Raw genomic sequence first — 23,904 nt, 5'->3', positions numbered from 1 at the left:
TGCAGGATGGGAGCCCTGGGCTGGAACAGCAGGTGCAGGAGCTGTGGGTCCAGATCATGGTGCAGCGGGAGCCCAGGGGGAGGCAGAATTGCAGGGCAGAGTAGAGCTGTGTGCAGGTCCCTGGGGTACCAGGCAGTGTGGCAGTGCTACGGGACTCCAGCCCTGTGTCCCCCGACACTGCCTGGCCTGGTGATCATGTCACTGACATTGCCCCCGGCCCCAGGCTGGAAGAACTCCACATAAATGCAGCGGAGCAGGCCCCTGGGACTGCAGCGTCTCTGGGTGCAGACAGCGATCTGTCCTGTGCCCTCTCTTCTGCAGGTGAATAACGCCACAGCCCGAGTCATGACGAACAAAAAGGCTGCAAATCCCTACATCAATGGTAAGGGCTGGAGGATGTGGGGCAGCAGGGCGGGGCTCGGCAATGTGAGCAGCTGCGGGGAGCTTCCCTTGGGGCCTGGGAGCACAAGCACTGGGAGCATGGTGTGGGGTTTGGGGCTTTTATTCTTCCTGCTCCTAGGGCCTGAGGCTGTGTGGGTCAGATGGCCCCTCTAGAATTCCCGGCAACAAGCAAGAGCCAGGCCCACAAGTCCCAGCGCCTCTGGCTCAGGCCAGCCCCCCAGTCCCGTCAGCATCTCTGCCCAGAGGACCCCAGGAAGGAGGGTGTTAGTCCCAGGGTAAAGGGCTGCACTGAGCATCTGGGGCAAGCGCTGCGCTCCATGGTAGGAGCGGAGTGGGACCCTGGCCTCTAGGGGTAAAAGGCTCAGCGACTCCTCTCCCTGCTTTCCTGAGACATTTGCCACATTATGTCCAGCTCCCCCCCTTGCAGTAGGGGTCCCCTGCCATGGCCGCAGTTTGCACTGGGAAACATGGAGAGTGTTTGCCAGCAGCTGGGCCTCCCTGGGGTGGGCTCGGAGGCAGCCGATCCCACAGGCCTCCTGCAGGCTGTCTCCCCATGGCCCATGGAGGAGGGTGGGGGTGCTGTGGCAGGGACGGCGGAGAAATCTCGGCTTGTTGCTCTCTGGATTCCCCCTGCGGGGGGTCTCACTGCCTCGCTGTTTGTGTGGCAGGCTGGAAGCTGAACCCGGTGGTGGGAGCTGTCTACAGTCCTGAATTCTATGCAGGTAAAGTCTGGATCAGGTCAGTCCCTTTGGCAGAAGGGTTGCTTCACGTCCCACTTGCCACAGAAGGAGCCCGCGTGACTCTGATTGCCCCTGGGCCTGCTCTCATGCCAGCCTCTCTCTCAGGTGGCGGGTTACAACCTCAGTTAGCGCCAGCCATCAATAATGCTGAAGCCAGGCCCCAGCCCTGATGCTGGGCAGTGCCCATGTGCCCCATGGTGATAGGTAGGTAGGTTTCCATGCCAATGTCCATGTGCCTTGTGGTGGTGAGTGCGATGGGTTGGATCACAGAAACCCCCTTGGGGCTGCCAACTCATGTGCCAAGACTACCTCTGCCCCTGCTTTCCCTGCCAGCTTTGGACTCCAGCACCTTGTCTTGCTGAGCCAGACACACCAGTCTGCTCCAACACAGACCCAGGGTCTGAACCACATACCCCAAAGCTGCAGACTTAACTGAAAGCAACTTAAGAAGTGTTCCTGTTTTTAACACTCAGGTGCTCAACTCCCAATGGGGTCTAAACCCTAAATAAATCCATTTTACCCTGTGTAAAGCTTATACAGGGTAAACTCATAAATTGTTTGCCCTCTATAACACTGATAGAGAGATATGCACAGCTGTTTGCCCCCCCCCAGGTATTAATACATACTCTGGGTTAATTAATAAGTAAAAAGTGATTTTATTAAATACAGAAAGTAGGATTTAAGTGGTTCCGAGTAATAACAGACAGAACAAAGTGAATCACCAAGCAAAATAAAATAAAACACGCAAGTCTAAGTCTAGTACAGTAATAAAACTGAATACAGATAAAATCTCACCCTCAGAGATGTTTCAATAAGTTTCTTTCACAGACTGGATGCCTTCCTAGTTTGGGCACAATCCTTTCCCCTGGTGCAGCCCTTGTTCCAGCTCAGGTGGTAGCTAGGGGATTTCTCATGATGCCCCCCAGCTTTGTTCTGTTCCACCCCCTTATATATCTTTTGCATAAGGCTGGAATCCTTTGTCCCTCTGGGTTCCCACCCCCTCCTTCTCAATGGAAAAGCACCAGGTTAAAGATGGATACCAGTTCAGGTGACATGATCACGTGTCACTGTAAGACTTCATTACCCTCTTGCCAGCCTACAGGTACAGAAAGACTTACAAATAAAACAGAGCCATCTACAGGTAATTGTCCTGGTTGATGGGAGCCATTAAGATTCCAAACCACCATTAATGGCCCACACTTTGCATAATTACAGTAGGACCTCAGAGTTATATTTCATATTTCTAGTTTCAGATACAAGAATGATACATACGTACAAATAGGATGACCACACTCAGTAGATTATAAGCTTTGTAATGATACCTTACAAGAGACCTTTTGCATGAAGCATATTCCAGTTACATTATATTCACACTCATTAGCATATTTTTATAAAATCATATAAAGTGCAACGTCACAGTGAGTAACACCCTGTGGCGGTGGACAGGGCTCATAAACCCCCTGGGAGTACCCACGTGCCTCATGGCAGTAAGCAGGGCTCTGTGCTTGGTGACAGTGGGTTCTCCCAATGGTAGTGCCCCATGGCAGCAGGCAGCAAGTCCCTACTTCGGAGCAAGAAGTGCTGCTGAGGTGGGCGAGTGCCGCGCAGGAGGGGCCCTTCCATCTCTCTCAGGATGGCCCATGGGCAGGCGCTAGCCGGAGAGCTGCTCTGGGATGCTCATGTCTCTCTCTCTTGCCTTCAGTAACAGGGTTCCCTTACCCAGCCACGGGGACAGCTGTGGCATACCGAGGGGCGCACCTACGGGGCCGGGGGCGTGCTGTGTACAACACGTTCCGCGCCGCACCCCCACCTCCACCTATCCCCACCTATGGCGCGTGAGTATCCCAGGGAGCCTGGCTTCCTGGAACCAGTGGGGCCCTGGGGTCTGAGGCAGGCAGCAGCTTTCCCCCTTTCTTGGGAGACGGACTTGAAGGAGAGAGGCTGCTTTTCCCAGCACTTCATGCAACTCAGCTGAAAATTGGGAGGCTGTAGGCCTGTTGTCCCTGCGTGGCTGGGGAGGCCCAACACCCTTCCATGGAACTGGGGTCTCTGTGTTCAGATCTCTGCACCCCACATGTGCAGCCTGGGGTGGGAGAGCAGACCCGGCATGTGAGGTACGGCTCAGTGGAGGTGGCACTGTTCAGAGTCGAGCTCTTTGAAGGTTCCTTGACTCCTTCCATCTCTTGGTGTCTCCTGGGGAGGCAGGGTTTATCCCTAGAAATAGCCCTCCCCCGGTTTCATGCCCCAGGTGCGGGGTAATCACAGGAGAGGACTTTGTCCCGCTGTCTGGAGCAGCTCACAGCCATAAGTGCCGGCCTCAGGACAGACACCCCAGGCTGGAGGTGTGTTCTGTCACTAGATTTCACCAAGCCAGTAACAAATATGAGCTCCTGGATCACTGTAACCGTCTCAGCGTGTAATCACAGACAGTCCCCTCAGATTCTCCAATCCACCTTGCCACCCAGATAAACTGGACTTAGTGATAAATGGTCACCTACACCACAAATCACCCGACATTCAGGTTGCTTCCAATCCCAAGAGACCGGTCACTTAGCCCAAATCAGTTGGGGTCTAAACACTAAATACATTCTTAAAAGAGTAATACCTACTTTGAGCAAAGCTAACATCCAGGTGACGAAGGTTGTCAGTTCTTCGTTAATGCCTGTAGCTTGGGCAAGAACTGGCATCTGGCCTGCCAGCGTCACAGACTCCAGGTTTCTAAAACTGAACTGGCTCTACATTAAGAGAGCTATGTGCAGATATGCTGTAACTGCAGCAAGCATTTCAGCCATGTGCACACAGACTGACTTCCTGTGCCTACGCCACACTCTTGTCTCCTCCCTCCAAGTTCCATGCAGGCTTTATACCCTCTCTCTGTAGTTGGGTACCAACCCTCTGATGCCATGGGCTCCTGCATACTTTCAGCTGGGACAGCACAGAGCAGCCCCCAGAGGAAGTGGCTGCAATCTCATTTCCTCAAGAGCACTTGTTCCTCCTCAGCTTTTGTGAGGTGTCACTCTCCTCCCCCAGCTTCTCCCTGCTTTCAGCCCTGTTGGCACCTGAGCATCCACACGGGCAGATGCGGCCGCAGTTTAATTGCAGGTACACACAGGCCAGCCTGGAGCAACCCAGACTAATCTCAGCATGGCTGGGACCAGACTGCCACCCAGGAACTCCAGAGCATCATCTGACACCCAACTGCAAGCCAGGATGGGGAGACGGGTCTGGCCCACAACGAAACAATAAACCCACCTTCAAATAGCCTGGCCACTCCCCACCCACCATGGTGCTGGCAGCTTCCAGGCTTGCCCTCTGACGCACAGCCTGTCTCTTTGGACTGTTTGCAGGGTCGTTTATCAGGATGGATTCTACGGCGCTGAAATTTACGTAAGTGCTGCTCACTCCTCCTGGATGTTGTGTTTCACGTTTCCTTGCTGATGCCAAAGGAAGCAGAGGCGGATTGGATTGAATCCCGCCACAACGCGGGGTGGGGCTGAGAAGACGTAGGGATGGCCCTGGGGCCTGCACTGTGCCCTGCTGGTCGCAGCTGGGAGTACACAGCTGGGCATTCCCCGCCGCTTGGCGCTGAATGAAGCTGTGGTTCTGATGGTGGTTTTCATTTCTCTCTATTGTCCTGTATTCTGCAAAGTGAGGAACTTTACAGAAAATGTGCAGAGTATTATAGACTGTCTCATGAGCCATGATCCAACTGAGAACTGTGATCTCGCTACTCTAGACAATACATGCCAGACAAGCTGGTGTTGCCAGAGTTAAATTCCCAGCCATTAGAAGAAGGTTTCCGGAGTGAGAAGAGATGTGGGGGATAAAAGAGGTGCCTGAATGGAGGCCAGGCTTCTAGGAGCAGAGCAGAGCAGGGGCTGCGGAAGAAGCGCTGCAGGGGGTGGGGGCTGCAGGGGGCAGGGGCTGTGGAAGGAGCAGGGCTGGGGAACGGGCTGAAAGAGGCACAGGGCAGGGGCTGCAGTGTGCAGGGCAGGCGAAGGGGGCACAGTGCTGACTGCTGGGCCCTGAGCAAGGGCCCCTCGCCAGGCAAGCGCTGCGCTGGATTTATGCTGTCGGACAGTGTCAGCACAGTGCATCACACCAGCATTTAACCTCCATATTTAAAAGCCCTTGGCCCTGGCTCAGGCGGGCAGCTGAAGGATTTATCTCATGTGACACCTCATTAAAGCGATCAGGGAAGTGACATTTAATTGTTTCCGGTTAAGATGTTTGCAAGTCCCCTGGGAATGCTAATGAGCCTGGCATTTGCCTCATGGTGCAGACACCTGGCTCCTAGCAGGATCCCAAAGCTCCTACCACTCACCAGCTGCTGGGCACAGCCGAGGGGAGCCAGGCTCTCTCCTCAGGGGTCTGCTAGAAGGTTGGGCTCCTTTCCAAGGGAGCTGCTCCACCAGGCCTGCCCGGAGCCCTCTGGGGCTGCCAGTCCCTGCCTGACGACGTGTCTCTTCTTGCTGGCACAGGGGGGTTACGCAGCCTACAGATACGCCCAGCCGCCAGCAGCGGCAGCATACAGCGACAGGTAAGGCGCTCCTCTGCCACCCTTGCCCAGCCAGAGGCACCTGTGGCCTGGCTCCCCGCCAGCCCATTGGGCTTGTGTCCCTGGAGAGAGAGGCCTGGGGACAGAGCCTGGGACTCTTGTCACCTCTGCTCCCAGAGAGGGCACACGGCGAGGAAGGGACATGCTCAGAACTGATCTCATTGCAGCCAGCACCCCCTCCACGTCCAGAAAGCGGCTCCTGGTCACCCATTTTCCTAGCCCTCACCAACCTGCTCCGTGCCCACAGCCCCCTCAGCCAGGAGCTGGGCATCTCCCTATCACAGCTATCACGGCCCCGAGGCAGCGCTCCAGCTGGTCCCTTCCCTGGGGGGGGGAATGGGGTCGAGGTGCCCTGAGTGTACAGTGAGCAGAGCTGGCCTAGGGACTAGACCACAGCCCCCTTTTTCCCTGCCTGCTGCCAGGCATTCTCCAGCTGTGTCTCTCCATGCTGTACAGCACCAGCCACCCCACGGGACAGCTGGTGAAACACCGGGGGGCCGAGGGAGTGACTCACCGACAGCCCTCTGATCACGCCTACAGGCCGCCCCCTGCAGTGCGGAGCACCTGCTTCCTGCTCCTGCATCCCTGGCAGAAGCATCAGATAAATGCAGCAGTCCTACAGCCAAATCCCTAGGCCCAGAGGAGGGGAGAACCCCCTCCCCATGGGATAGGCCCCTCAGATGGCCCAGAGGAGGGCCAGCCTCCCCCACCCCCCTGGGCATGGCCTTCACATGGGGTTCAGCAGGGAGGTACCTGTATGGGTGGGAGGGGGAACCTCTGGTTTCTAACGCCCGCTGTGTTTGCTCCTAGCTACGGCAGAGTGTACGCAGCTGCGGACCCATACCACCACACCATCGGCCCTGCTGCCACGTACAGCATCGGCACCATGGTAAGAGCTGCCTCGCCCCCTGCATTCCCCTGACACTGGCTGCAGCTGGGGGGGGGGCACCACACCCAGTGGGACACCTTGACTGGAATGAGTTTGCATGTGCCCGGGGAGCAGGACGTCCCTGCCACGGTCTGACTGTCGGGGACCAGCAGGGGAGCATTTCACTGGTGGGAAAGCCCAGGAGAAACTGACCCCGCACAGCCTGTCCCGCCCCCCCAAGGGAGCCCCCAACACACAGAGACCCATTACACCCCCCCCCAGCCTGCGGGAGCCCCCAACCCACCTTACACTGGCACAGAGATCAGTAACTCCTTTCTACCTATGCTGTAGGGGGGGATGAAGCTGGAGGTCTGTGGCCCCCCTCTTGCCCTGGTGCCCACCACACACTCACATCCAGCATGCAGAGAGCCGACCGGCCAGGGAGCGTGTGCGCACATGTGTCTGTGCAGCCTGGCACCCGCCGCGGCTCCCTGGCGCGATACACCGTCCCACACAGCGCAGTGCAGGGGCGGTTTAGCTAGCTTTGCAACCAGCATCAAAGATGAAAAGTCCTGTTTGTGGGCAGGGTCTCCAAGCCAACCAGGCGTTTTCTTCCTTTTTTTAACCCTCCCTAATGCCCTGGCCAAGGCCTGAGCTGCAGCATGTCAGGGCGGGTCCTGCCAGTGCCCCTCTGCACACCCAAGGCGTGGGGCTTGGCCGGACAGGAGTGTGGAACTCAGGCGGCCCCCGGGCCGAGAGCCGGGCGCGCAGCAGCACCTGTGCAGAGTCGGAGCAGCGCTGCCAGCAGTCCTGGGCGGGGAGCTCGGTGGAGAATGGAGGGGCCCTGACAGGGCTGCAGGAAGTGTCCCCCCGCTCCGTGGAGCAGAGGGGAGGGAAGCCAGGCAGCACTTAGAGCAGGGGCCTAACGCCAGCCCCTTGGACGACCCAGGCAGCGGTGGGCTCAGGAGGTATCGGCGGCCCTGGGGCTGCCTGCCCTGCTCCAGGAGTACGGGAGGCTGCAGCCTCTCTCACACTCAGCCCTTCCCACCCCAGCCAGAAGGAGCCCTGCATGCTGGCGCCCAAAGAGCGCAGTGTCCCGAACGGAGCTGATGGGAACAGCCAGAGCCCAGGCAGTGCTGGGAGCAGCGTGCGCCGCTCCTGGGACCCCTCGGCGCCTCCGCCCTACCTGTCCTCCAGGGACAGGCCCGTGGGATGTCATTAAAAAAGGGAAGAAAATGGGCCTTGCCTCTCTCGAATACTGATTGGCTTTTCTTTCATCTTTGATGTTGCAGGCTAGTCTATACCGAGGAGGGTACAGCCGCTTCACTCCCTACTAGCAAGACACCCAGCCCCTCACCACACTAACACTGACTGCTCACTAGAAACCAAACAAACCAAACTAAGCAAAGGCAGAGCCTCCCGGAAGAACACGGTGCCCCTGCCAGGGGCCAGGGCTCTGCCCGGTACCTAGAACCATAGGTTTTTACCTCAAGCTGCTCTCATCCCGCGTCTCATGTCTCTTTGCTCACCCACCTGTGTCTGTCTGTGACCTGCCCTGGCTGAACTGACTGTGTTGCAAAGCAAGCAGCCTGGCCACTGCCCTGCTGCGGGGCTGGGGCGGGTCCTGCTCTCCCTAGACATACAACCAGCAGCAAACCATGGGAGAGAGCCCGGGCTGAGCCCCCTCCTCTGCCCCCGCTGCCAGGAACACGTGAAGTCCAAAGGCCATGGCATTCCAAGAGAGCTGCCTTCCTGCGCAGAGCCGCACCTGGGCCTGGCACAGTCTTCCATTCTCTGGGCCTCTTCATTGCCCCAGCTCCCTCCAGCACACCCTCTGGCAGGCAAGCCTGCTCCTGCTAGGCCAGGCTTGTTCTTCTTGTGCAGGCTCCTGACCACAGCCAGGGCCCCTGGGTGGGGCACTGCTCACACAAGGGAAAGGAGCGGAGGGTTTGTCCCTTAGGATAACAGGCTGTCTGGCAAAATGGGCCGGGAGCTGCGGGCAAGGCGGAGGGTGCAGGGTAGCTACCACTAGCAGGGATAGCTGAGACTGGGGGGCAATGAGCATGGCCCCACCTCAAGACTAACCTGGGGAATAACACCTGCATCCCTCTGCACAGCCTTTGGCCGAGACTTGGAACCTCCCATGCGCGCCTGGCTCTGGGGAGCTGCACATCATCAGCGTCACATCTGGGGGGGCAGCCTGTGTTTCAGGCCATGGGATGCCCTAGTGCCACAGGCCAGCTGGGGTTAGCTTGTCGTCCCTGCCCAGCCACATCCACCCCTTCAGTCACTACGGGGGGAGAGGGAGAGACTGGAGTCAAGAGCCAGACTGTTCTGTGGGCCAGGCTAGGGTAAAGGACAAAAGCCGCCTAATGAGAGAAGAGCTGTTTGGGGTGCAGGCCCAGCCAGGGGGTGAGCTCAGCCGTCTGCCTGGGCCTTTCTGGGGGGACAACAGAACCCACTACACAATCCTGGAGCCCCTTCGGAAGGAACTAATGTGCCAGGCCCACCCCACCTGCCCCTGGTGTTTGCTGAGCTGCCCCAGCATTGGCAGTCCATGCGCACAGGGCACATGGGACACTGTGTGGCTGAGCGGGGCCCCAGGGCTGAGAATGGCCATGGGGTCGGGGGGGCTGGAGTCCAGCGGCCCCGCCTGCCTGGCTGTGCCCTGTGGCCCTGCTGTGGGGCTGACCCTGGGCACTGCTCTCAGCTCCCGGGTGGCTGCAGCTGGCTCCAGTGAAAGTTCTGCCTTTCTGTTTGTGTTGTAGTGAAACCACAGCTGTTTCCTTCTGGGACCAGGAAGGGCAAAACAAATTAAAAACAAGGCAACAAAAAACAAAACAAAGAGGCAACCAACCAACCGAGTCCCATACTGTCCACACACATGCACTGAGCAAGCAAGTCCAGCAGGAGGCGCTGCACCCGCCTGCGTCACGGAGAGTACACACCGAGCGGACAGCGCCACGGGCCAGCTGGGCAGAGAGCGGCCCCTCTCCAACCCTGCCCCGGCCAGCAGCCATGTTGGGAGACTTGGGTCCCCCTCCCCCTCCACAGCCTGCTCGCGCTTCCAGCCTAGGGCAGGGAGGGAGAGAGCAGTGCGGCGTGCTGGGACAGCCTCGAGCGAGGACTCTGCAGGCCCAAGGCTCCGGGCCTGGGCACCGTGTCTTCCTTTCCGCCCTCCCACGCCTGTGCTGTGGAGGCCAGGGCCAGCGGCACAGCCCCGCAGCAGCCCACGCCCTCCTGCAGGTTTGGGGGACTTGGCCTCAGGGGTAGGATTCTTGCTTTTTGTTTTCAGAGCTCCAGTGCTTTTGCGCTTGCCGGTCATCGGTGTGTTGAGTGTGTGAGGCCTCGGCTCTCTGAGCAGAGGTGGGATCGTTGATGCAGCAGCAGCTTTGCCTGGGCTGCTGGGTGTTGCAGGGGAAGAACCGCTGGGTTTAACAGGGATGTTCGCTAAGCGGAGGTTGTAGCTCCCTTGCATTTTCATCACCCCGGTGCCCTGCGCTCCTGGCTTCCCACAAGCCCATGGGGCTAAAGCCAAGCGGGAGCTGCTTCCTGCTCCTTCTCCTGTGCCACACCTACCCAGGGCAGACAGAGTGGGGAAGGGGCTGCTTGGGTGCATCTCTAGGCCACAACATGGCATGCCAGGGATCATCTCAGCCCCTGCCCCCCAGCATGGAGCCAGAGGAGGCCATGTGATCCCACAGTGGCTGGCTCAGCCACCCCATCACCACTGAGGGGCAGGGAGCCAACCGCACGCCCCTTAGTGGGGCTGCAGGGTCCCTGCTCAGAGCCAGGCCTGCCTCGAGCCCCAGTCCCAAGCTGGCTAGGCGCCGGAGAGGCCCAGCGGCGTGAGGGTCACTATGGGCAGTGAATGGGAAGCAGTGGGCACAATTGGGCAGTGAGGGGAGGACAGTGCTGGCTCTGGCCAGGCGGTCCCTGCCTGGCATAGCCCAGCTCTGAACCAGAGACAGGTGGGGGCAGCTGGGCTCTAAGGCTGGGTGCGCTGCTAGCCAGGACACCAGATGCATCCAGGCCCTTGCCAGCTTCTTTCAACTACTCGCCCACAGCCTGCCCCATGCCACAGCTGGCACAGTCCAGTTGTGCCAAAGGCCAGAGAGGCGCTTCCCCCCAGCAGCCTCGCGGCGTCAGGGTGGGTCATGGAGCTGTTTGCGAGGCTGCTGGGACGGCAGGCAGCTGGCTGAGCCAGATGGATCCAGCAGGTCTCCCAACATGGCTCTGTCATCTCATGAAACTTCACTTTATATTCAGCATACGCTCCTGAGGCTCCAGCCATGAGATCCTCCTTTTCTATTCCCGTTGTACATAGCCCCTTCCCCGCCACCCCGCTCCGCTGTACAAAGCTCCTTCCATTTGCCGTGCTGTCACCTCCCTGGTGGCCCCCGGCCCCAGAGCGCAGGCTGGCGCCCGCCCATTCTGTGTGCTTCAAAGGTGTGATCAGCCGACTGAACAGTATTAGTATGAGGATTATTATTATTAAGATTATTAATAAAGATTTCTTTCTTCAACCAGGATGACTCAGGTTTTGAATGGGAGCATAGACCGGGCACGGCCCAGAGTGAAGGCTGCTGGAAGTGGGAGGCAGGGCCCAGCCATCTGCCCCCCACCATCCCAGCACGGGGAGCCCGGGCCTGCTCTGCAGATGTGTCCCTGCCCTGGCGGCCTGGCATTAGCCTGGAGCTGGAGTGCAGGACGAGCCTTGCAGGAAGGGGCGGAGTGGACAAATCATGCTTCTGGTGTCAGGCACCCTGGCAGCCTGCTGCTGGTGGCCAGTGTGTATTTGCCCACAGCAGGCACCCAATGCCAGCTTCTACCCTGGAGCCCCTCTTGGACTCGGGCATGGTACTGTGCCCCAGACAGCACGCACGCCTCGCTTGCCCGCCCTCTGACAGGAATTTTCCCAGGAGGCTTTTCTGGGGGCTGCCCTTTTAAATTTGCCAGAGCTAGGCACTTGCACTCAGTTTGTAGCTAGCTACTCTGGCATTGCTCCAGCAGGCAGGGCCTGGCATTCCTCCGGCCTTGTTCAGCCGGGTGTTGTTCCGAAGGAGCGTGGGGCAGACCCTCCTCGCGTTTATGTTGAATTTGCCTTGAACCTAAGCCCCAGGAGCCACCTACCCAGCCAGCCCTGCTGCCATCCAGCCCTGCTGCCATAGCCCCAGCGGTGCCCCCCCCCCCAGCATTTGTGTGACCCCTGCTTGGGGTACTAGGAAGGCTGCCCTCGCTGCTCAGGGCCAGGCTGACCTGTGACTGGCAAACGGGTGTTCCTGGGACGTCTAGCGCACAGCCTAAATGCGCAGAGCGGGCTGGTGCCCAAGGGGGGAACTCTACCACCCAGCCACTCTGCCCACAGGCACCTCCATGCACCAGGCTCGAGCTCCTGCAGCACCTCTGCGGGTCGCACTGTACAGCTGGGTAAGCACCAGGTTCTGCCTCTTATCCCTGCCTGCCGGCGGGGCTGGGCTGTGAAACCCCCACAACAGGCAGCCTAGCAGGGCTCCAAGCCATTGCCTCCGCGGGCCTCTTCCTAGCCACAGGGCTTCCTGCTTCAGCAAGAACGCACTCAAGGCAGGCCTGTGGGGCACGAGCTGCCCCCCCCCGCAGGTCGTGGGGCTCAGGCACCAGGGGAGGGAGGCCCCTCAGCCCAGCCCAGACTGCACGGGGTGGGTAAAGCAGATCGAAGCGCCATAAAGAACTAAAAGCCCCCCAGGGTAAGAGCCGGCGAATTGCTCCCTTCCACAAACTCCCAGCCTGGCAGGCGCGCCCCGCCACACCGAGCCCTTCATTGTTCACCCGGTCCGCTGGTTTAGTTCAGGGCGATTCCACTCGGCCCAGCAGCAGTTCCAGTGCCACCGTATTAATGTTCCTGGCCGTAAGCTTGGGGCCCACCGGCGCAGGGAGCCGGGCTGGTGAACCTGGCGCTGCAGCACCGCTACCCCCCTGCCTGCTAATCGCTCGTTCACGAGCCTGTGAGGAAATAACCGCCACTGTCAATTTCCTCTCCTCAAAGCATCCAGGGAGCCAGCATTACAGAACCACTGCAGCCGCCTCTGCACTCACTCAGCTGTTCCATGGAGCTTGCACGGTCTCTGGGCTAGACCCCAGCCGGGGACGGGCGCTGGCTGTCTCCCCGCACCGGACCCAGCACCTGGCGTACAGCAGCTCAGGACCAGGAGCAGCCCTGCCGGCCCACAACCATTCACCGCGCCCGCCCCATGCAGCCGGCAGCCATGGCTATCCCAGGCAGGCTCAGCCATGCCCTTCCTGGAGCCCAGCCGCCAGCAGCGCAGAGAACTGAAGAGTGGGGCTACCTGGGCCTTTGGGGGCTGAGGGACCCAGAGCCACTGCTGGCTCTGGGCTCTTCCAGGACCCGCTGCCCAGCGCCACCAGACCCGGGGGTGCAAAGGAGCAGGAAGGTGGCCAGCAGCTGGCTGCCAGGCGTGTGCTACACGCAGGGCCATGCCCCAGCAGCCACGGGACCAGCCGGGGGCAGTCTCCCTCCCCCTCCCCACGCAGGCAGAGCACCCGGGGCTGGTGTGAAAAGCTGCAGGCGGCGCGGTCAGGCTGCAGCACCCGGCTGGGCCAGGCGATGCCGGGAGCAGGCAGCGTGAACGGAGCAGGGCAGGGCCTGGCTCCAGCCGGGCTCTGCCCAGGGTCCCCACCTCGCTGCCCAGCAGCTCCAGGGAAAGGGGGGCTGAGCAGCCCCGGGCTCCCCAGCGGCCCCTTGCAGCCAACGTGGGACTCTGCTGCCCCCCCGTGGCTCACCCCAGCAGTGCAGGGTTCAGTCCCAGCCCCAGGCTGGGCGGGGCGGCTGCCCGAGCGGTGGTGCCAGCGGCTGGCCAGGAGCCCTTCCAATGGGACAAGACTGGAGAGGAGCCAGGGTCCTGGCCTGGTCGGGGCTACCCAAGATCTCTGCTATTCCCGTCCAGAGCACCCCCCAGCTCTGCCACTGCCCTTCCATCATGCCCCCAGGCCAGCCCTGCGCTCCCCCACGAATGCCCAACTCGAAGGCCGAGAGCCGTGGCACTGTGCCAAAGGTCACATTTAATAGGTGCTCGTGCTGGCTGGGTCGGAATAGACCAGAACCAGCCGCCCCCATCTGGAACGCTCCACGGCAGCCCCTTCGTTCAGAACCGGCTCCACGAAGAACTCCACATGGCAGGACTCCTTGGGGGGCACCTCTGGCACTGCCAGGCTCACCACACGGTAGAGGGTGTTGTGTGCCACCCCGAGGAGCTGCTCTGGCAGGGGCAGCACCTGGCCCCTAGGGCATGCCATGCCCTGGCAGTGGATCCGGAAGCAGCGGGCTTGGCTGGGGGGGTAGGACCATCGCAAGGTGAGGCTGAGGGAGAGCTGGTTTGTGCCAGGCCCCTTGTGCCACAGCACCTGGGAGGCCTCGAGGCTGGGCACTCCGGGCAGCGAGGAGCACAGGTTGTCGGCATCCAGCACCTGCAGGGGAGACAGGTGCTTAGACACAGCCCAGGGCCCGCCCGGGCAGAGATGGGCTCTCCAGGGCAGCACCCATGAGGAGGGATCCATGCGGGGAGAGCACCTCACCTCAGCACTGCCCCCACCCCCAGCCAGACCCCCCCAGAAGGGCAGCAGCAGCTGCAACCACCTGCAGGGGGCAGGGCTCCCCGGAGACACTCCTTTCCCCTCCCCTCCCCTCCCCCAGGCTCCATAGGCAGATGTTGCTACAAGGGATGGCAGGTGGGCAGTGCCGGGGCACTGTGCCGTGTGGCCCCCTCACCCGGATCTCCCCAAGGCGGCAGGAGAAGCGCCTTTCTTGCAGGCCTGGCTGGTGGCGTGACAGGATCAGCGACAGGTCGTGCAGGGCGCAGTCCCGCAGCTCCAGTTCATAGCACCTGGGTGAGGGCAGAGAGGGGAGAACTGGCAGGGCCGCTGGAGAGACCAGCCCCACGGCCCCGCTCAGGCCTGAGGCAGGACGGCTCCCTGGCTGGGGACACTCACCGCCTTATCCAACCTGCCATGCTCTGCCGTCCACAGCCAGTGAGCAGCCCCGAGAGGTGAGGGGGTGGGGTGGGGAGGGGCTGGGGCTGATGTCTGGTGGCCGCCCCTGCGGGGGGGAACAGAGCAGTTAGGGCAGGGGAAGAGGGCGCAGGACACATGGGGTTGGGGAGGAGCAGAAATGTCACAGGCATCCCACCCTCCAGCCGCATGAGGGACCGATTCCCAGCCTGCCCGCCAGCGTGAGATCCCCGCGGAGGGGCCGGGCTCCTCACCAACACGGAAGGAGCTGGAGCTGCATGTGGTGAGTTCCAGCGCGACCGCCACCTCGGGCAGCTTCTCCTCCAGTTTGTACAGCAGAGACAGGAAGAGTTTGGGGGGAGCTGGCATCTGGAACGAGAAAAGGCTGGTGTCCCCCAATCCACCCCGAGAGACGGGGGGCGGGGGGGGGGGAGTTACATGGGGTACAAGGCAGGTTGCAACACACACGGCACGCAGCTGGCCCGCTGAGCGTGCATGCACGCCACAGGCTGCACGAGAGCCACAACCCTGGCCCGTGGGTTGCGTACACACACCGTGAGCTCACACACGGCGCGTGTGCAACACGCTGTGCACAAGAACCACAAACTAGGTCTGTGGCTGCGCACTCCTGGCCCAGTGCCCAGGAGACGGTGGCATGGCGCGCACTCTGATGCACCCCCTTGTTCCCCTGATGCAGTGCCATGCCCTGGCTCCCCAGCCTTTAGCGAAAGAGAAATGGATCTTTGCCACCCCAGCTGCCCAAGTGCCCCCAACCCGCACTCACCGGACAGCCACATGGCCCGCATCAGGCGGGATGATCCCCTCGATCAGCAGGCAGCTGCCCCCGTTCCAGGCATCCTGCAGGGAGCAGCGTGTGTGCAGCCAGCTGCCTGCCCCTCCCGTTGCTTGCTGGTCCATGAAGAGGGGCTGGATCTCCTGGGCACTCAGGTTGTACCAGGGCCTGACTTCTTCCTCCTGCAGGAGAGAGCAGGACATGGGGCAGGCGCTGGCTGGGCCCTGTCGCACACGGCACCCCGAGTCGCGCTGGTGGTTGCTCATGAGCCCATCTCCCCACACGCCAGGGCCTGGGACCTGCCCTCCCCGCCCCCGCACTCACCTGCCCAGCCGAGAATCTCCCCTTGCCCATGCCCAGACAGAAGCAGGTGCTGAAGGGCAGAGTGCTGATTCTGTGAGTGGGCAGCAGCTCCGCCAGCAAACCCCAGAACCTGCATGGAGAGGAGAGGAGAGGCTGGCTGGGGGGAGGGAGAGCTCAGTGGTTTGAGCATTGGCCTGCTAAACCCAGGGTTGTGAGTTCAATCCTTGAGGGGGCCATTTGGGATCTGGGGCAAAAATTGGGGATTGGTCCTGCTTTGAGCAGGGGGTGGGACTAGACAACCTCCTGAGGTCCCTCCCAACCCGGATATTCTAGGATTCTATGGTTGTAGCCATGCCCCCTCTTGGCACAGCTCAGCACTGCCATCTCCCCAGCCCCAGGCACCAAGGACATCCCCCAGTCAGCATGCCCCTGGCACAGGGGGCACGAAGCACAGCCCAAGGTGCAGCCAACCAGGGCGTAGCATCCTTCCCGCAGGTCTCTCAGCAACTCTGCACCCCACTGGGGTCCCTACAGCTCAGCCCTTCACAGAGCCTGGCGCCAGCACCCCAGCACTATAGGGCAGCAGCTAACCTGGGCAGCCCCACTCCATGGCCTTCTCAGCATTCCCATCCCCCCCCCACACACACACATCCCCCAAGCCCGGGCACCCCCCTTCCCCGCGCACCCACCCCCCCAGCATGGGCACCCCCCTTCCCTGAGCCCCCACCCCCTCAGCACAGGCACTCCCTATTCCCCATACACCCATCCCCCCAGCATGGGCACCCCCTTTCCCCACATACCCATCCCCCCAGAACAGGCACCCCCCCTTCCTTGCAGGCCCAACACAGGCATCCCTACATGCACCCATCCTCCCTGCGTGGGCACCTCCCCCCACATACCCCACGTACCCATCCATGCATTCCACCCCCTCTCCACCCTGGGCACCCATCCAGTGCTCCCACCCCAGCACCACCAAGCCCACCTGTTCTCATTCCGCAGGAAGTTCTCCTTCCCCAGGTGCTCATAGACCCAGCCAGGTGCGAAGATGGCAGCGGAAAAGTTGTGTTTGCGGATCAGGCGCAGAGCCTGCGGAAACGCGGGGGTGAGACGCTCCCTCCCTCCCGCCCCACTCCGAGCCCAGACGGGCTGAGCCATAAGCCCCAGGGGCCGGTGGCTCCTCAGACTCTGCCAGCAGGAGGCTCAGAGAGGGGCTGGGCCCCCTTGGCTGCCAGCACCACAGCAAGCCAGCCTGGTGCCACCCACAGGGGAGGGGTGCTCTGCCCTGGCCCCAGGGCACCGTGCCCCTGGGAGACGGGGATGGATCCCGGGGGGAGGGGGCAGAGTGTGGGGTGGGGGGGAAGCACCAATGGCCTCATTCAGCCCTTGGATGCCCAGCACAAGCCACGCTCCAGGGACACCTGCCCCAGAGCCCAGCTCACTGCACGGGGCTGCCCAGGCTCAGCCCAGCCGGGGCCTGCCGGAGGATCCCGCCCTGGGCAAGGCCCTGCCCCCAAGGTGCCCTTAGGCCAGGCTCAGGCACCTTGTTTGTCTCAAAGCCGCCGCCTACGACCTCCCCACGGGCAAAGACGTCGATGCCCACGTAGATGTCAGCCAGGCGCTCCCCGGCCTGCGCCCCCATGCGCTCCAGGTGCTCCTCCTTCCAGTTGTAGTTCGTGAACAAGCCGTCGCAGGCGTCAAAAAACACCCTAGGAAAGGGAGAGCCACAGTGCTGGGGCACTGCACCCGCACCCAGGCCCACCCCCTCCTCCCTGAGAACGGGCCCTGCGGGGAGGGGCCCCACCCCACGGGACGGCCCCCCAGCTGCAGCCCCCAGGCACGCTGCCGCAAGCCCAGCTCTGTCGGGGGCACTTGGGCAGGAAAATCAGAGCTGCCAGGCCCGGGCAGAGCAGCGGTAGCTGGGGGTGGGGCTGGTAGCCATCCCCCTGCCAGAGAGCCAGAAGGGAAGGGTGCCTTGCTACGTGTGGGGCTGATGCCCAGAGCCCACAGGCTGGGCCGGGCCAGGCACGGGGGGGTGGCAGTGACCGCAGGCTGCGCGGCCGGTAGATGCCACCCCGATTGCACTGTCTTTGCCGGCTGCCCAGGGGAAGGGGAGGGGGCTGCGCCGCCAGCTGCGTGCCCGGGGCTCCTGCTCTGTCCAGCGGACGGGGGCACCCCCCTCTCACCTATTCTTCTCGTTCAGCTCGTTCTGCCAGTGCAGCTCCCCGCTCTGCAAGACGCTGTCGTACCAGAGCACCAGCCCGCCTGGCACGTCCCGACGCAGCTGCTCCCGCAGGTCACGCAGGAAGAGGGGCAGGTTCCGCACAGCTGCCTCCTGCACGGGGGAGGGAGAGAGCAGGCGTCGCCCGGGGGCACCTTGTCAGGGGTCCCTGCACCCCAGGGGCTGGGGGAGGCAGGACAATCCGTGGGGGGAGGGGAGGGGCAGTGAGGGTGGGCAGCGAGGGCGGCTCTGCTCACGCTCAGAGTGTTCTCGATGTTGACCAGCCAGCCGTCAAAGCGGTAGAAATGGGCGATGCGGCCCAGCTGCACAGCCACGGCGTGGTACGCGGCTGCCTCCCCGGCCAGGAACGACTCACACAGCGCGGCCCCGCTAGTCCACTCGGTGATGAACGTCCCTAGAGCCAGGGCACAGATGGCAGCGTCAGTCTCTCTGCTCCGCGCGCCGGGGCCCCAGCCCGCAGACGGGGGCGCGGGTAGGTCCCTGGGCAGGGTCCCTGGGCAGGGTCCCCAACATACCTGCAGGCGTGTGAGCAAGAGGCGTGGGCCCTTGCCAAGCCCGGCCTGTCCCTGGGGAAGGGGCCGGGCTGGCCACAGCCCGTGCCCAGGTACTGCGGGCCCCGCGGGAGGCGCCAGCGGCAGAAGAGCTCCCAGCCTCTCCCTGCAGGCAGCGCGAAAGCCACAGTTCTCCCGCCTGCCCCACCCGCGGCGCCCGGTCTCTGCCGGCGCCCCTCACCCAGCACAGAGACGCCGTTCCTGTGGGCAGCGTTGGTCCAGGCGACGGGGGGGACGGTCACGGGGTGGTGGCTGAAGTACACAAAGATGTCGATATACTGCCAGTGGTAAAACACGTAGGGGTCCCGCGAAGCTGAGCCCTGGATGAACCTGCAGGCAGAGGAAGGGGGTGGCCCAGTGCTCCAGCCCCGACAGGGCAGAGACGGAGCACGCGTGGCCAACGATGCCCGCAGAGTGCGCGCGTGTGAGAGCTACATGCGCCCGGGGCCAGGGCAGGCGCGGCCCCCCCAATCCATTCCCCAGGCGCCAGGCTGCCGCTCTTCCCCCAGGAGACTCCCCTAGAGCAGGGAGAGAGCTGGCTGGTGCTGTGTCAGCAGGTGCAGACAGGTGGCAGAGAATCGTTCACCCTCCTCTTGCAGCGGAGGGGCTTGCCCCTTCTCTCCGAGCTCCAGGGATGAGGCTGGAAACATTGCCTGACTTTCTGGGGGAGTTTTCAAGTGGGACATTATCAGTTATCTCGATTGCAGTGGTGCCCAGGGCTCCAATCAGGGTCTGCCCTGGGCATGGCACAGCCAGCCCCTACTCCAAAGAGCTTCCAGGCCAAGCCGGAGAGTTTCTCCCCATCTCAGGAGCCACTCAGTAGCAGGTGGAGACATTCCAGCCTCGCCCACCAAACCTGCAGGGGTGCAAACATGCCTGGGGAAGCCTGCAAGATGGACACCGGGCTCCTGTGCTCATGCCCAATCTCCGAGGGTTGCGGTTCCAAGGTGCTGGGTCACTCAGATACAGCAATCCAAATGGCGGTAGCCCAAATGGTTTCTCAATAGGCTGCACCGTGGGTCTCTGGATCCGATGAGGAGACACACCCCACAGCCCAGCTGACGGGAGGAACTGGCCAGAGCCCCCAGCATGAAGCTGGAGTTGCACTGCAGATTAACAGGGAGCAAACAGGCTCCAACCTGATTGGGAGACAGCCCGTTCTTCCTGGGGGCAAGGAGCATTCAGTCTCCCTGTGACTTGCTCCTGGGGTTCCTCCTCTGCTTGGCTCCAGAACAAACATATTCCACTACCCTGGCACACTGAGAACATCTCCTTGGCGCTGAGCTATCTGCAGGCAGGCAGCCTGGGGGAGGCCAAGGCTAGCCCCAAGCGTGTCTCTGCCCAGATCCCACAAGCAGCTCGGACGGTAACCCACACACCTGCTGGGTGTGGTGTTCTGTCCCCTCTCGTGGCACCGAGGCGAGAGAGGAGGAGAAGGGTCTGTCAGCGTTACAGAAGCAGAGGACAGAAAGCAAACCCAAGATTCCCCTTGGCAGCAAACAACACACGTCACGCTGGCCTCGGTGCTCAGCATCACTACATGCTGCCTGCCAAACCCGCAGCCATGATGCTCAGCAGACTCGCCAGAGACCAGTGTGGGTCCCCGTGGGACAGCAAGCCAGGCTCCTGGGTTCTCTTCCAGCTCTGCCGCTCCTGGGGCGAGTCCCTTCCTCGCTCTGGACAAGGGGAAGGCTGTTCCTGACCCGCCGCCCAGGGCCGCTGCAATTAAAGTTCTGGAAGCGTGAAGTGCTGGGTAAATGCCGAGTCCCATCAGCAGAGGCCCACGTGCCCAGCATGCAGTGCTCCGTTCTGAGAGCCGTGAAGAGGATCCTACCTGTCCTCCAGGTAGCCATTCTTCATGTCGTGGCACACCAGCGTCCGAGGTCTCTTGCTGTGGAGCGGAGGTTCCCGGTTAGCCAGCGGCATTGTGGCAACGTTGAAGTCATCATCACTGGTGGGTTTCCATGCCAGCAGCTCCTCCAGGCTGGACAGGTAGAAGCTGATCGGCTCCGTGGTGTTCCGATCAAACTGCCTCGCTGGGAGGAGGAGAGAAGCCCAAAGATTGACGGTCGTTAACACTCAGCCGGGGGAGCATAGCCCTCACTCGCGGCACCATGGCACCGCGGCTGCACCAGCATCCGTGGCAGATGAGGCTGGGCGCGTTGCACATCTGGCTGGGCTCTTACCTGGCAGGGGGTGGGGGGCGAAGCTGACTGTCTTGTGGAGGACGGTGGTTCCTTGGCTCTCCAAGGCGGGCAGGAAACTGCAGAAGAGAATCAAGGACACCCTTGCAGAGACTAGGGGGCCTGGGGCCAAGAGCCTGTGGCTCACACCTCACTCGAGCCCCACGCTCCATGGAGGGAAGGAAGGAAGACCCGGCATTTCGGGGGGAACCCAGCACAGCTCACCGGGGCTGGGACACGCACGCACCACCAGCAGGAGCCCACTGCAGCGTGAGCTGGCCCTTTAAGCGGGAGTCAAGGCCCAGATTCAGCTCAGAAACAAAGCATTCTGGGACAGCTAGTTCCAGCAGGACCCTGGGAAATGCAGGCAAAGCAAAGCATGCTGGGAAGGTTACCAGGATGGTCATTCATAAGTAGCCTTCCCTCAGAACACGCCGGCTCCCAGGGAGCCTGGCTGGAGGAGGTCTCTGTGCCAGGGGACAGGCTCCTGAGCCAAGCCTGGGAAAGCTGGACAGACTGGACTGGTGAGTGGGAGGGATGAGGTACCTTGCTAGGGCAAGGGAAACTGAGGCAGTGGCTGCCCAGCCTGCTGTGTTTCCCCCTCGGGCAGCCTGGGCGGAGAGCAGACTGGGCAGAAGCCATTCCTGAGCAGGGGGGAGCCCTGCCTGGTGCCTCGTGTCTGTTCCGGGTGGTGGAAAGTTCTCGCCTCGGCTAATGGGCTCTTGCCTGCTGGGCTCTGCGTCTAACATCACCCGCTCAGCTGGGCACAGGAGCGAGCACGCTGGCCTGCTGCCTCCTCTGATCTCGCCAGCGTCGGGGCGAGGCAGCGTGGGGATGGCTGGGAGACTGCAAAGGAACTCCCAGGGCCCCAGGAGCCAGGCGTGGCGTCCTGCCTGCCCCATCCACACACCCCCAGCCGCCCAGCGAATGCCCCTTGCTCACACGGGGACCTTCTGTTCCCCTCTCATGCGGAGTTCGCGCCGCAGGCTCTCGGCTGGGGGCCGGGCAGGAGCGATGGGACTGCAGTGGGAACACCAGGATGGGTAGGACGTGAGAGGAGGCTGCACGCTGGGCGAGGGCTGGCACCAGAAAACTCCTGCTTCCCCATTCAACCTGGGCCCTAGCAGCGGGACCCAGCGGGAGGAGGGAGAGAGACGCAGCGAACTCCTCGCACAGGACCCTGTGCCTGGAGACATGCCCAGCAGAGCCAGGCCAGCGCGAGGTTACCACCCCACCTTGACTGGCCTGGCTGGATTATTTTATGGCTTCGCCAGGAAACTAATGTAATCTGCTGGGAGGCAGGAGGTGGTGTGTGGGACTTCAGATTTGCATTTTTCTCACAGCACACGGGGCTCGCTAATGGTAAGAGTTTCTGGATCCAGCCAAAGACGCTGCAGCAGTCCCAGTCCGCAGCTTTGCAATGACAGATCAAACTGTTGAAAATACAGCAGCTGCCTGCCCACCTCCGTGCAAGCGCAGGGCACGGGTGGGAGCAGGTCTGAGTGGCCCAGACCTGGGATGGCCTCAGTATGCTCTGTCCCACACCGAGAGAGGCTGTTGGCAGCTGGGGGTGGAGTTGCCTTGGGGGGGGTGGAGTTGTCTGGGGGGGGGGTGCCCTGGAGGGAAAGGGGACAGTGCTGGGTTATTTTCATTTCAGGGCGGTAGCTCCAGCATGGAGAGGGGTAAAGGAAGGGGTGCTCCGGGCAGCAGGCCCTGCAGAGAGGCGGTGCTGGGCCCGGGGGCCAGGGACACAGTTCGGGCTGGGGGCAGAGGGGGACAAAAGCCAAACCAAGATGCCGCTCGGCAGGGAGGGGAGTGAAAGAGAAAGTGAAACCAAGGTGGGAAGCAGCAGCAGGGCGCTGAGAAATTAGAGAAGAACACGGTGCCAGAGAGCCCCGGGCACGGGCACTGCGCGCCCCCCGGGCACGGGCAATGCGCGCCCCCCCCTCCCCCGGGCACGGGCACTGCGCGCCCCCCCCTCCCCCGGGCACGGGCACTGCGCGCCCCCCCCTCCCACGGGCACGGGCACTGGCACTGCGGGCCCCCCCCTCCTCCGGGCACCCACACACACACTCCCCCGGCACAGATCCCGCCCCCCGTGCCATGGGGCACAGGCAGCGCCACCGACCCCAGGGACCGGCCCGGCACGGCCCGGCCCGGCCCGTCTCACCTCCTCTGCTCCGCCTCCGGCTCCGGCTCCGGCTCCCTCTTCCTCTTCTCCCCGCTCTTGGCTCCGTCGCGCCGCGCTGCGTCCATCTCCCGGCCCGGCCGGGCCCGGCTCCGCTCCCGCCCCGTCACATGGCGCTGGCCCGGCCCCTGCTCGGCCCCGGCTCCGGCTCCAGCCAATCCCGGCGGCGGGGCCGGCCGGGCGGTGGCTGCATCGGGCTGTGCCCGAGCCCGGGGCCCCGCTCCCCGCCCAGCCGTGGGCATGGCCCGCGGGCTCCAGGGGCTGGTTCGGGCTCCAGATCATCTCGTGTCAGGTCCCTGACAGGAGCCCTGGGGGGCGGGGGGGACTTTCCCTCTGCCCCCCTGTGACGAAGCGGGACTGTTCTTAACGTTTCCTCTGAATAGTGTGGGGGTGCCTCAGTTTCCCCTAGGCAGTTCTGACGTATCTAGGGGGTGGGATAAGGGTGTATGGTCGTTGCAGAGCCCTAGAGGGCAGGGGTGTGCAGGGGTCTGGACACAGAGAATGGCCGACACCCTGTTTCCTGGCAACTGATGGCCTGGGCCCTTCCCCCCTGCAAGGTGAGAGCTAAAGGGTTGGAGAACAAAGGAATCAGGTGACCTCCTGGCCCAGGAAAGGGACAAAGCCCAGGGGAGGGGGGGCTGGAGGGAGTTTCAGTTTGGGGCTGGCTGGGACATGGAGTGAAGTGCAGACGTGGTTGTCTGGCTCACTGCCCCCCAAAATGGACCCAGCTGAGGGGTCCTGTTCTCTGCACCTACAAGCTCTGTGTTAGACCATGTTCCTGTCCTCTAATAAACCTCTGTTTTACTGGCTGACTGAGAGTCACGACTGACTGTGGAGTTGGGGGGCAGGACCCTCTGGCTTCCCCAGGAGCCCCGCATGAGCAGACTCACTGTGGGAAGCGCACGGAGGGGCAGAGGATGCTGAATGCTCCGAGGTCAGACCCAGGAAGGGGGAAGCTGGGTGAGCTGTGTGTCCTGAAGACAGGCTGCTCGCAGAAAGGAGACTTCCCCAGAGTCCTGACTGGCTTCATGGGGAGCAGTTCCAGAGCATCGCCCAGGGACTCCGTGATAACTGG

General features: G+C 62.2%; 2 protein-coding genes across 24 annotated transcripts in view; one reads left to right on the top strand and one right to left on the bottom strand.

The window, feature by feature from the left end:
* RBFOX3 (RNA binding fox-1 homolog 3) overlaps positions 1-11,094 on the top strand; it is a 352,823-nt gene extending 341,729 nt beyond the window's left edge. For 17 of the 21 annotated variants that reach the window (XM_043527730.1, XM_043527725.1, XM_043527720.1 and 14 more), the window contains 7 exons: positions 322-382; positions 1,071-1,124; positions 2,845-2,977; positions 4,490-4,529; positions 5,624-5,682; positions 6,511-6,589; positions 7,861-11,094. In XM_043527730.1, the coding sequence (XP_043383665.1) occupies positions 322-382; positions 1,071-1,124; positions 2,845-2,977; positions 4,490-4,529; positions 5,624-5,682; positions 6,511-6,589; positions 7,861-7,905 (471 nt within the window). In that variant the 3' untranslated portion in view covers positions 7,906-11,094. The remainder of the gene's footprint in view (positions 1-321; positions 383-1,070; positions 1,125-2,844; positions 2,978-4,489; positions 4,530-5,623; positions 5,683-6,510; positions 6,590-7,860) is intronic. The other 4 variants (XM_043527735.1, XM_043527724.1, XM_043527716.1 and 1 more) reach the window with 1 other exon arrangement.
* A 2,513-nt stretch (positions 11,095-13,607) lies between these two features.
* On the bottom strand, positions 13,608-23,086 carry ENGASE (endo-beta-N-acetylglucosaminidase). Of its 3 annotated transcripts, XM_037913805.1 has the most exons (14): positions 22,812-23,086; positions 20,645-20,721; positions 20,293-20,494; positions 18,640-18,788; positions 18,144-18,301; positions 17,852-18,000; positions 17,209-17,374; positions 16,651-16,754; positions 15,690-15,798; positions 15,357-15,547; positions 14,827-14,957; positions 14,555-14,660; positions 14,334-14,448; positions 13,608-14,032 (listed from the first exon to the last, which is right to left on the bottom strand). In XM_037913805.1, exons 1-14 carry the CDS (start codon positions 23,069-23,071, stop codon positions 13,628-13,630), a joined length of 2,322 nt encoding a protein of 773 aa, XP_037769733.1. In that variant the 5' UTR covers positions 23,072-23,086; the 3' UTR covers positions 13,608-13,627. The 3 variants fall into 3 exon arrangements, with proteins under 3 accessions (XP_037769733.1, XP_037769735.1, XP_037769734.1); XM_037913807.2 differs by lacking the exons at positions 14,334-14,448; positions 14,555-14,660; XM_037913806.1 differs by lacking the exons at positions 14,334-14,448; positions 14,555-14,660 and having other exon boundaries at positions 14,827-14,941.
* Between the last annotated feature and the right edge of the window lie 818 nt (positions 23,087-23,904).

The sequence above is a fragment of the Chelonia mydas genome, chromosome 14 (assembly GCF_015237465.2).
Source record: "Chelonia mydas isolate rCheMyd1 chromosome 14, rCheMyd1.pri.v2, whole genome shotgun sequence".
In the NCBI taxonomy this organism is placed as follows: Eukaryota; Metazoa; Chordata; order Testudines; family Cheloniidae; genus Chelonia; species Chelonia mydas.
The sequence above is the reverse complement of the archived record's forward strand: the minus strand, read 5'-3'. Positions and strand labels throughout refer to the sequence as shown.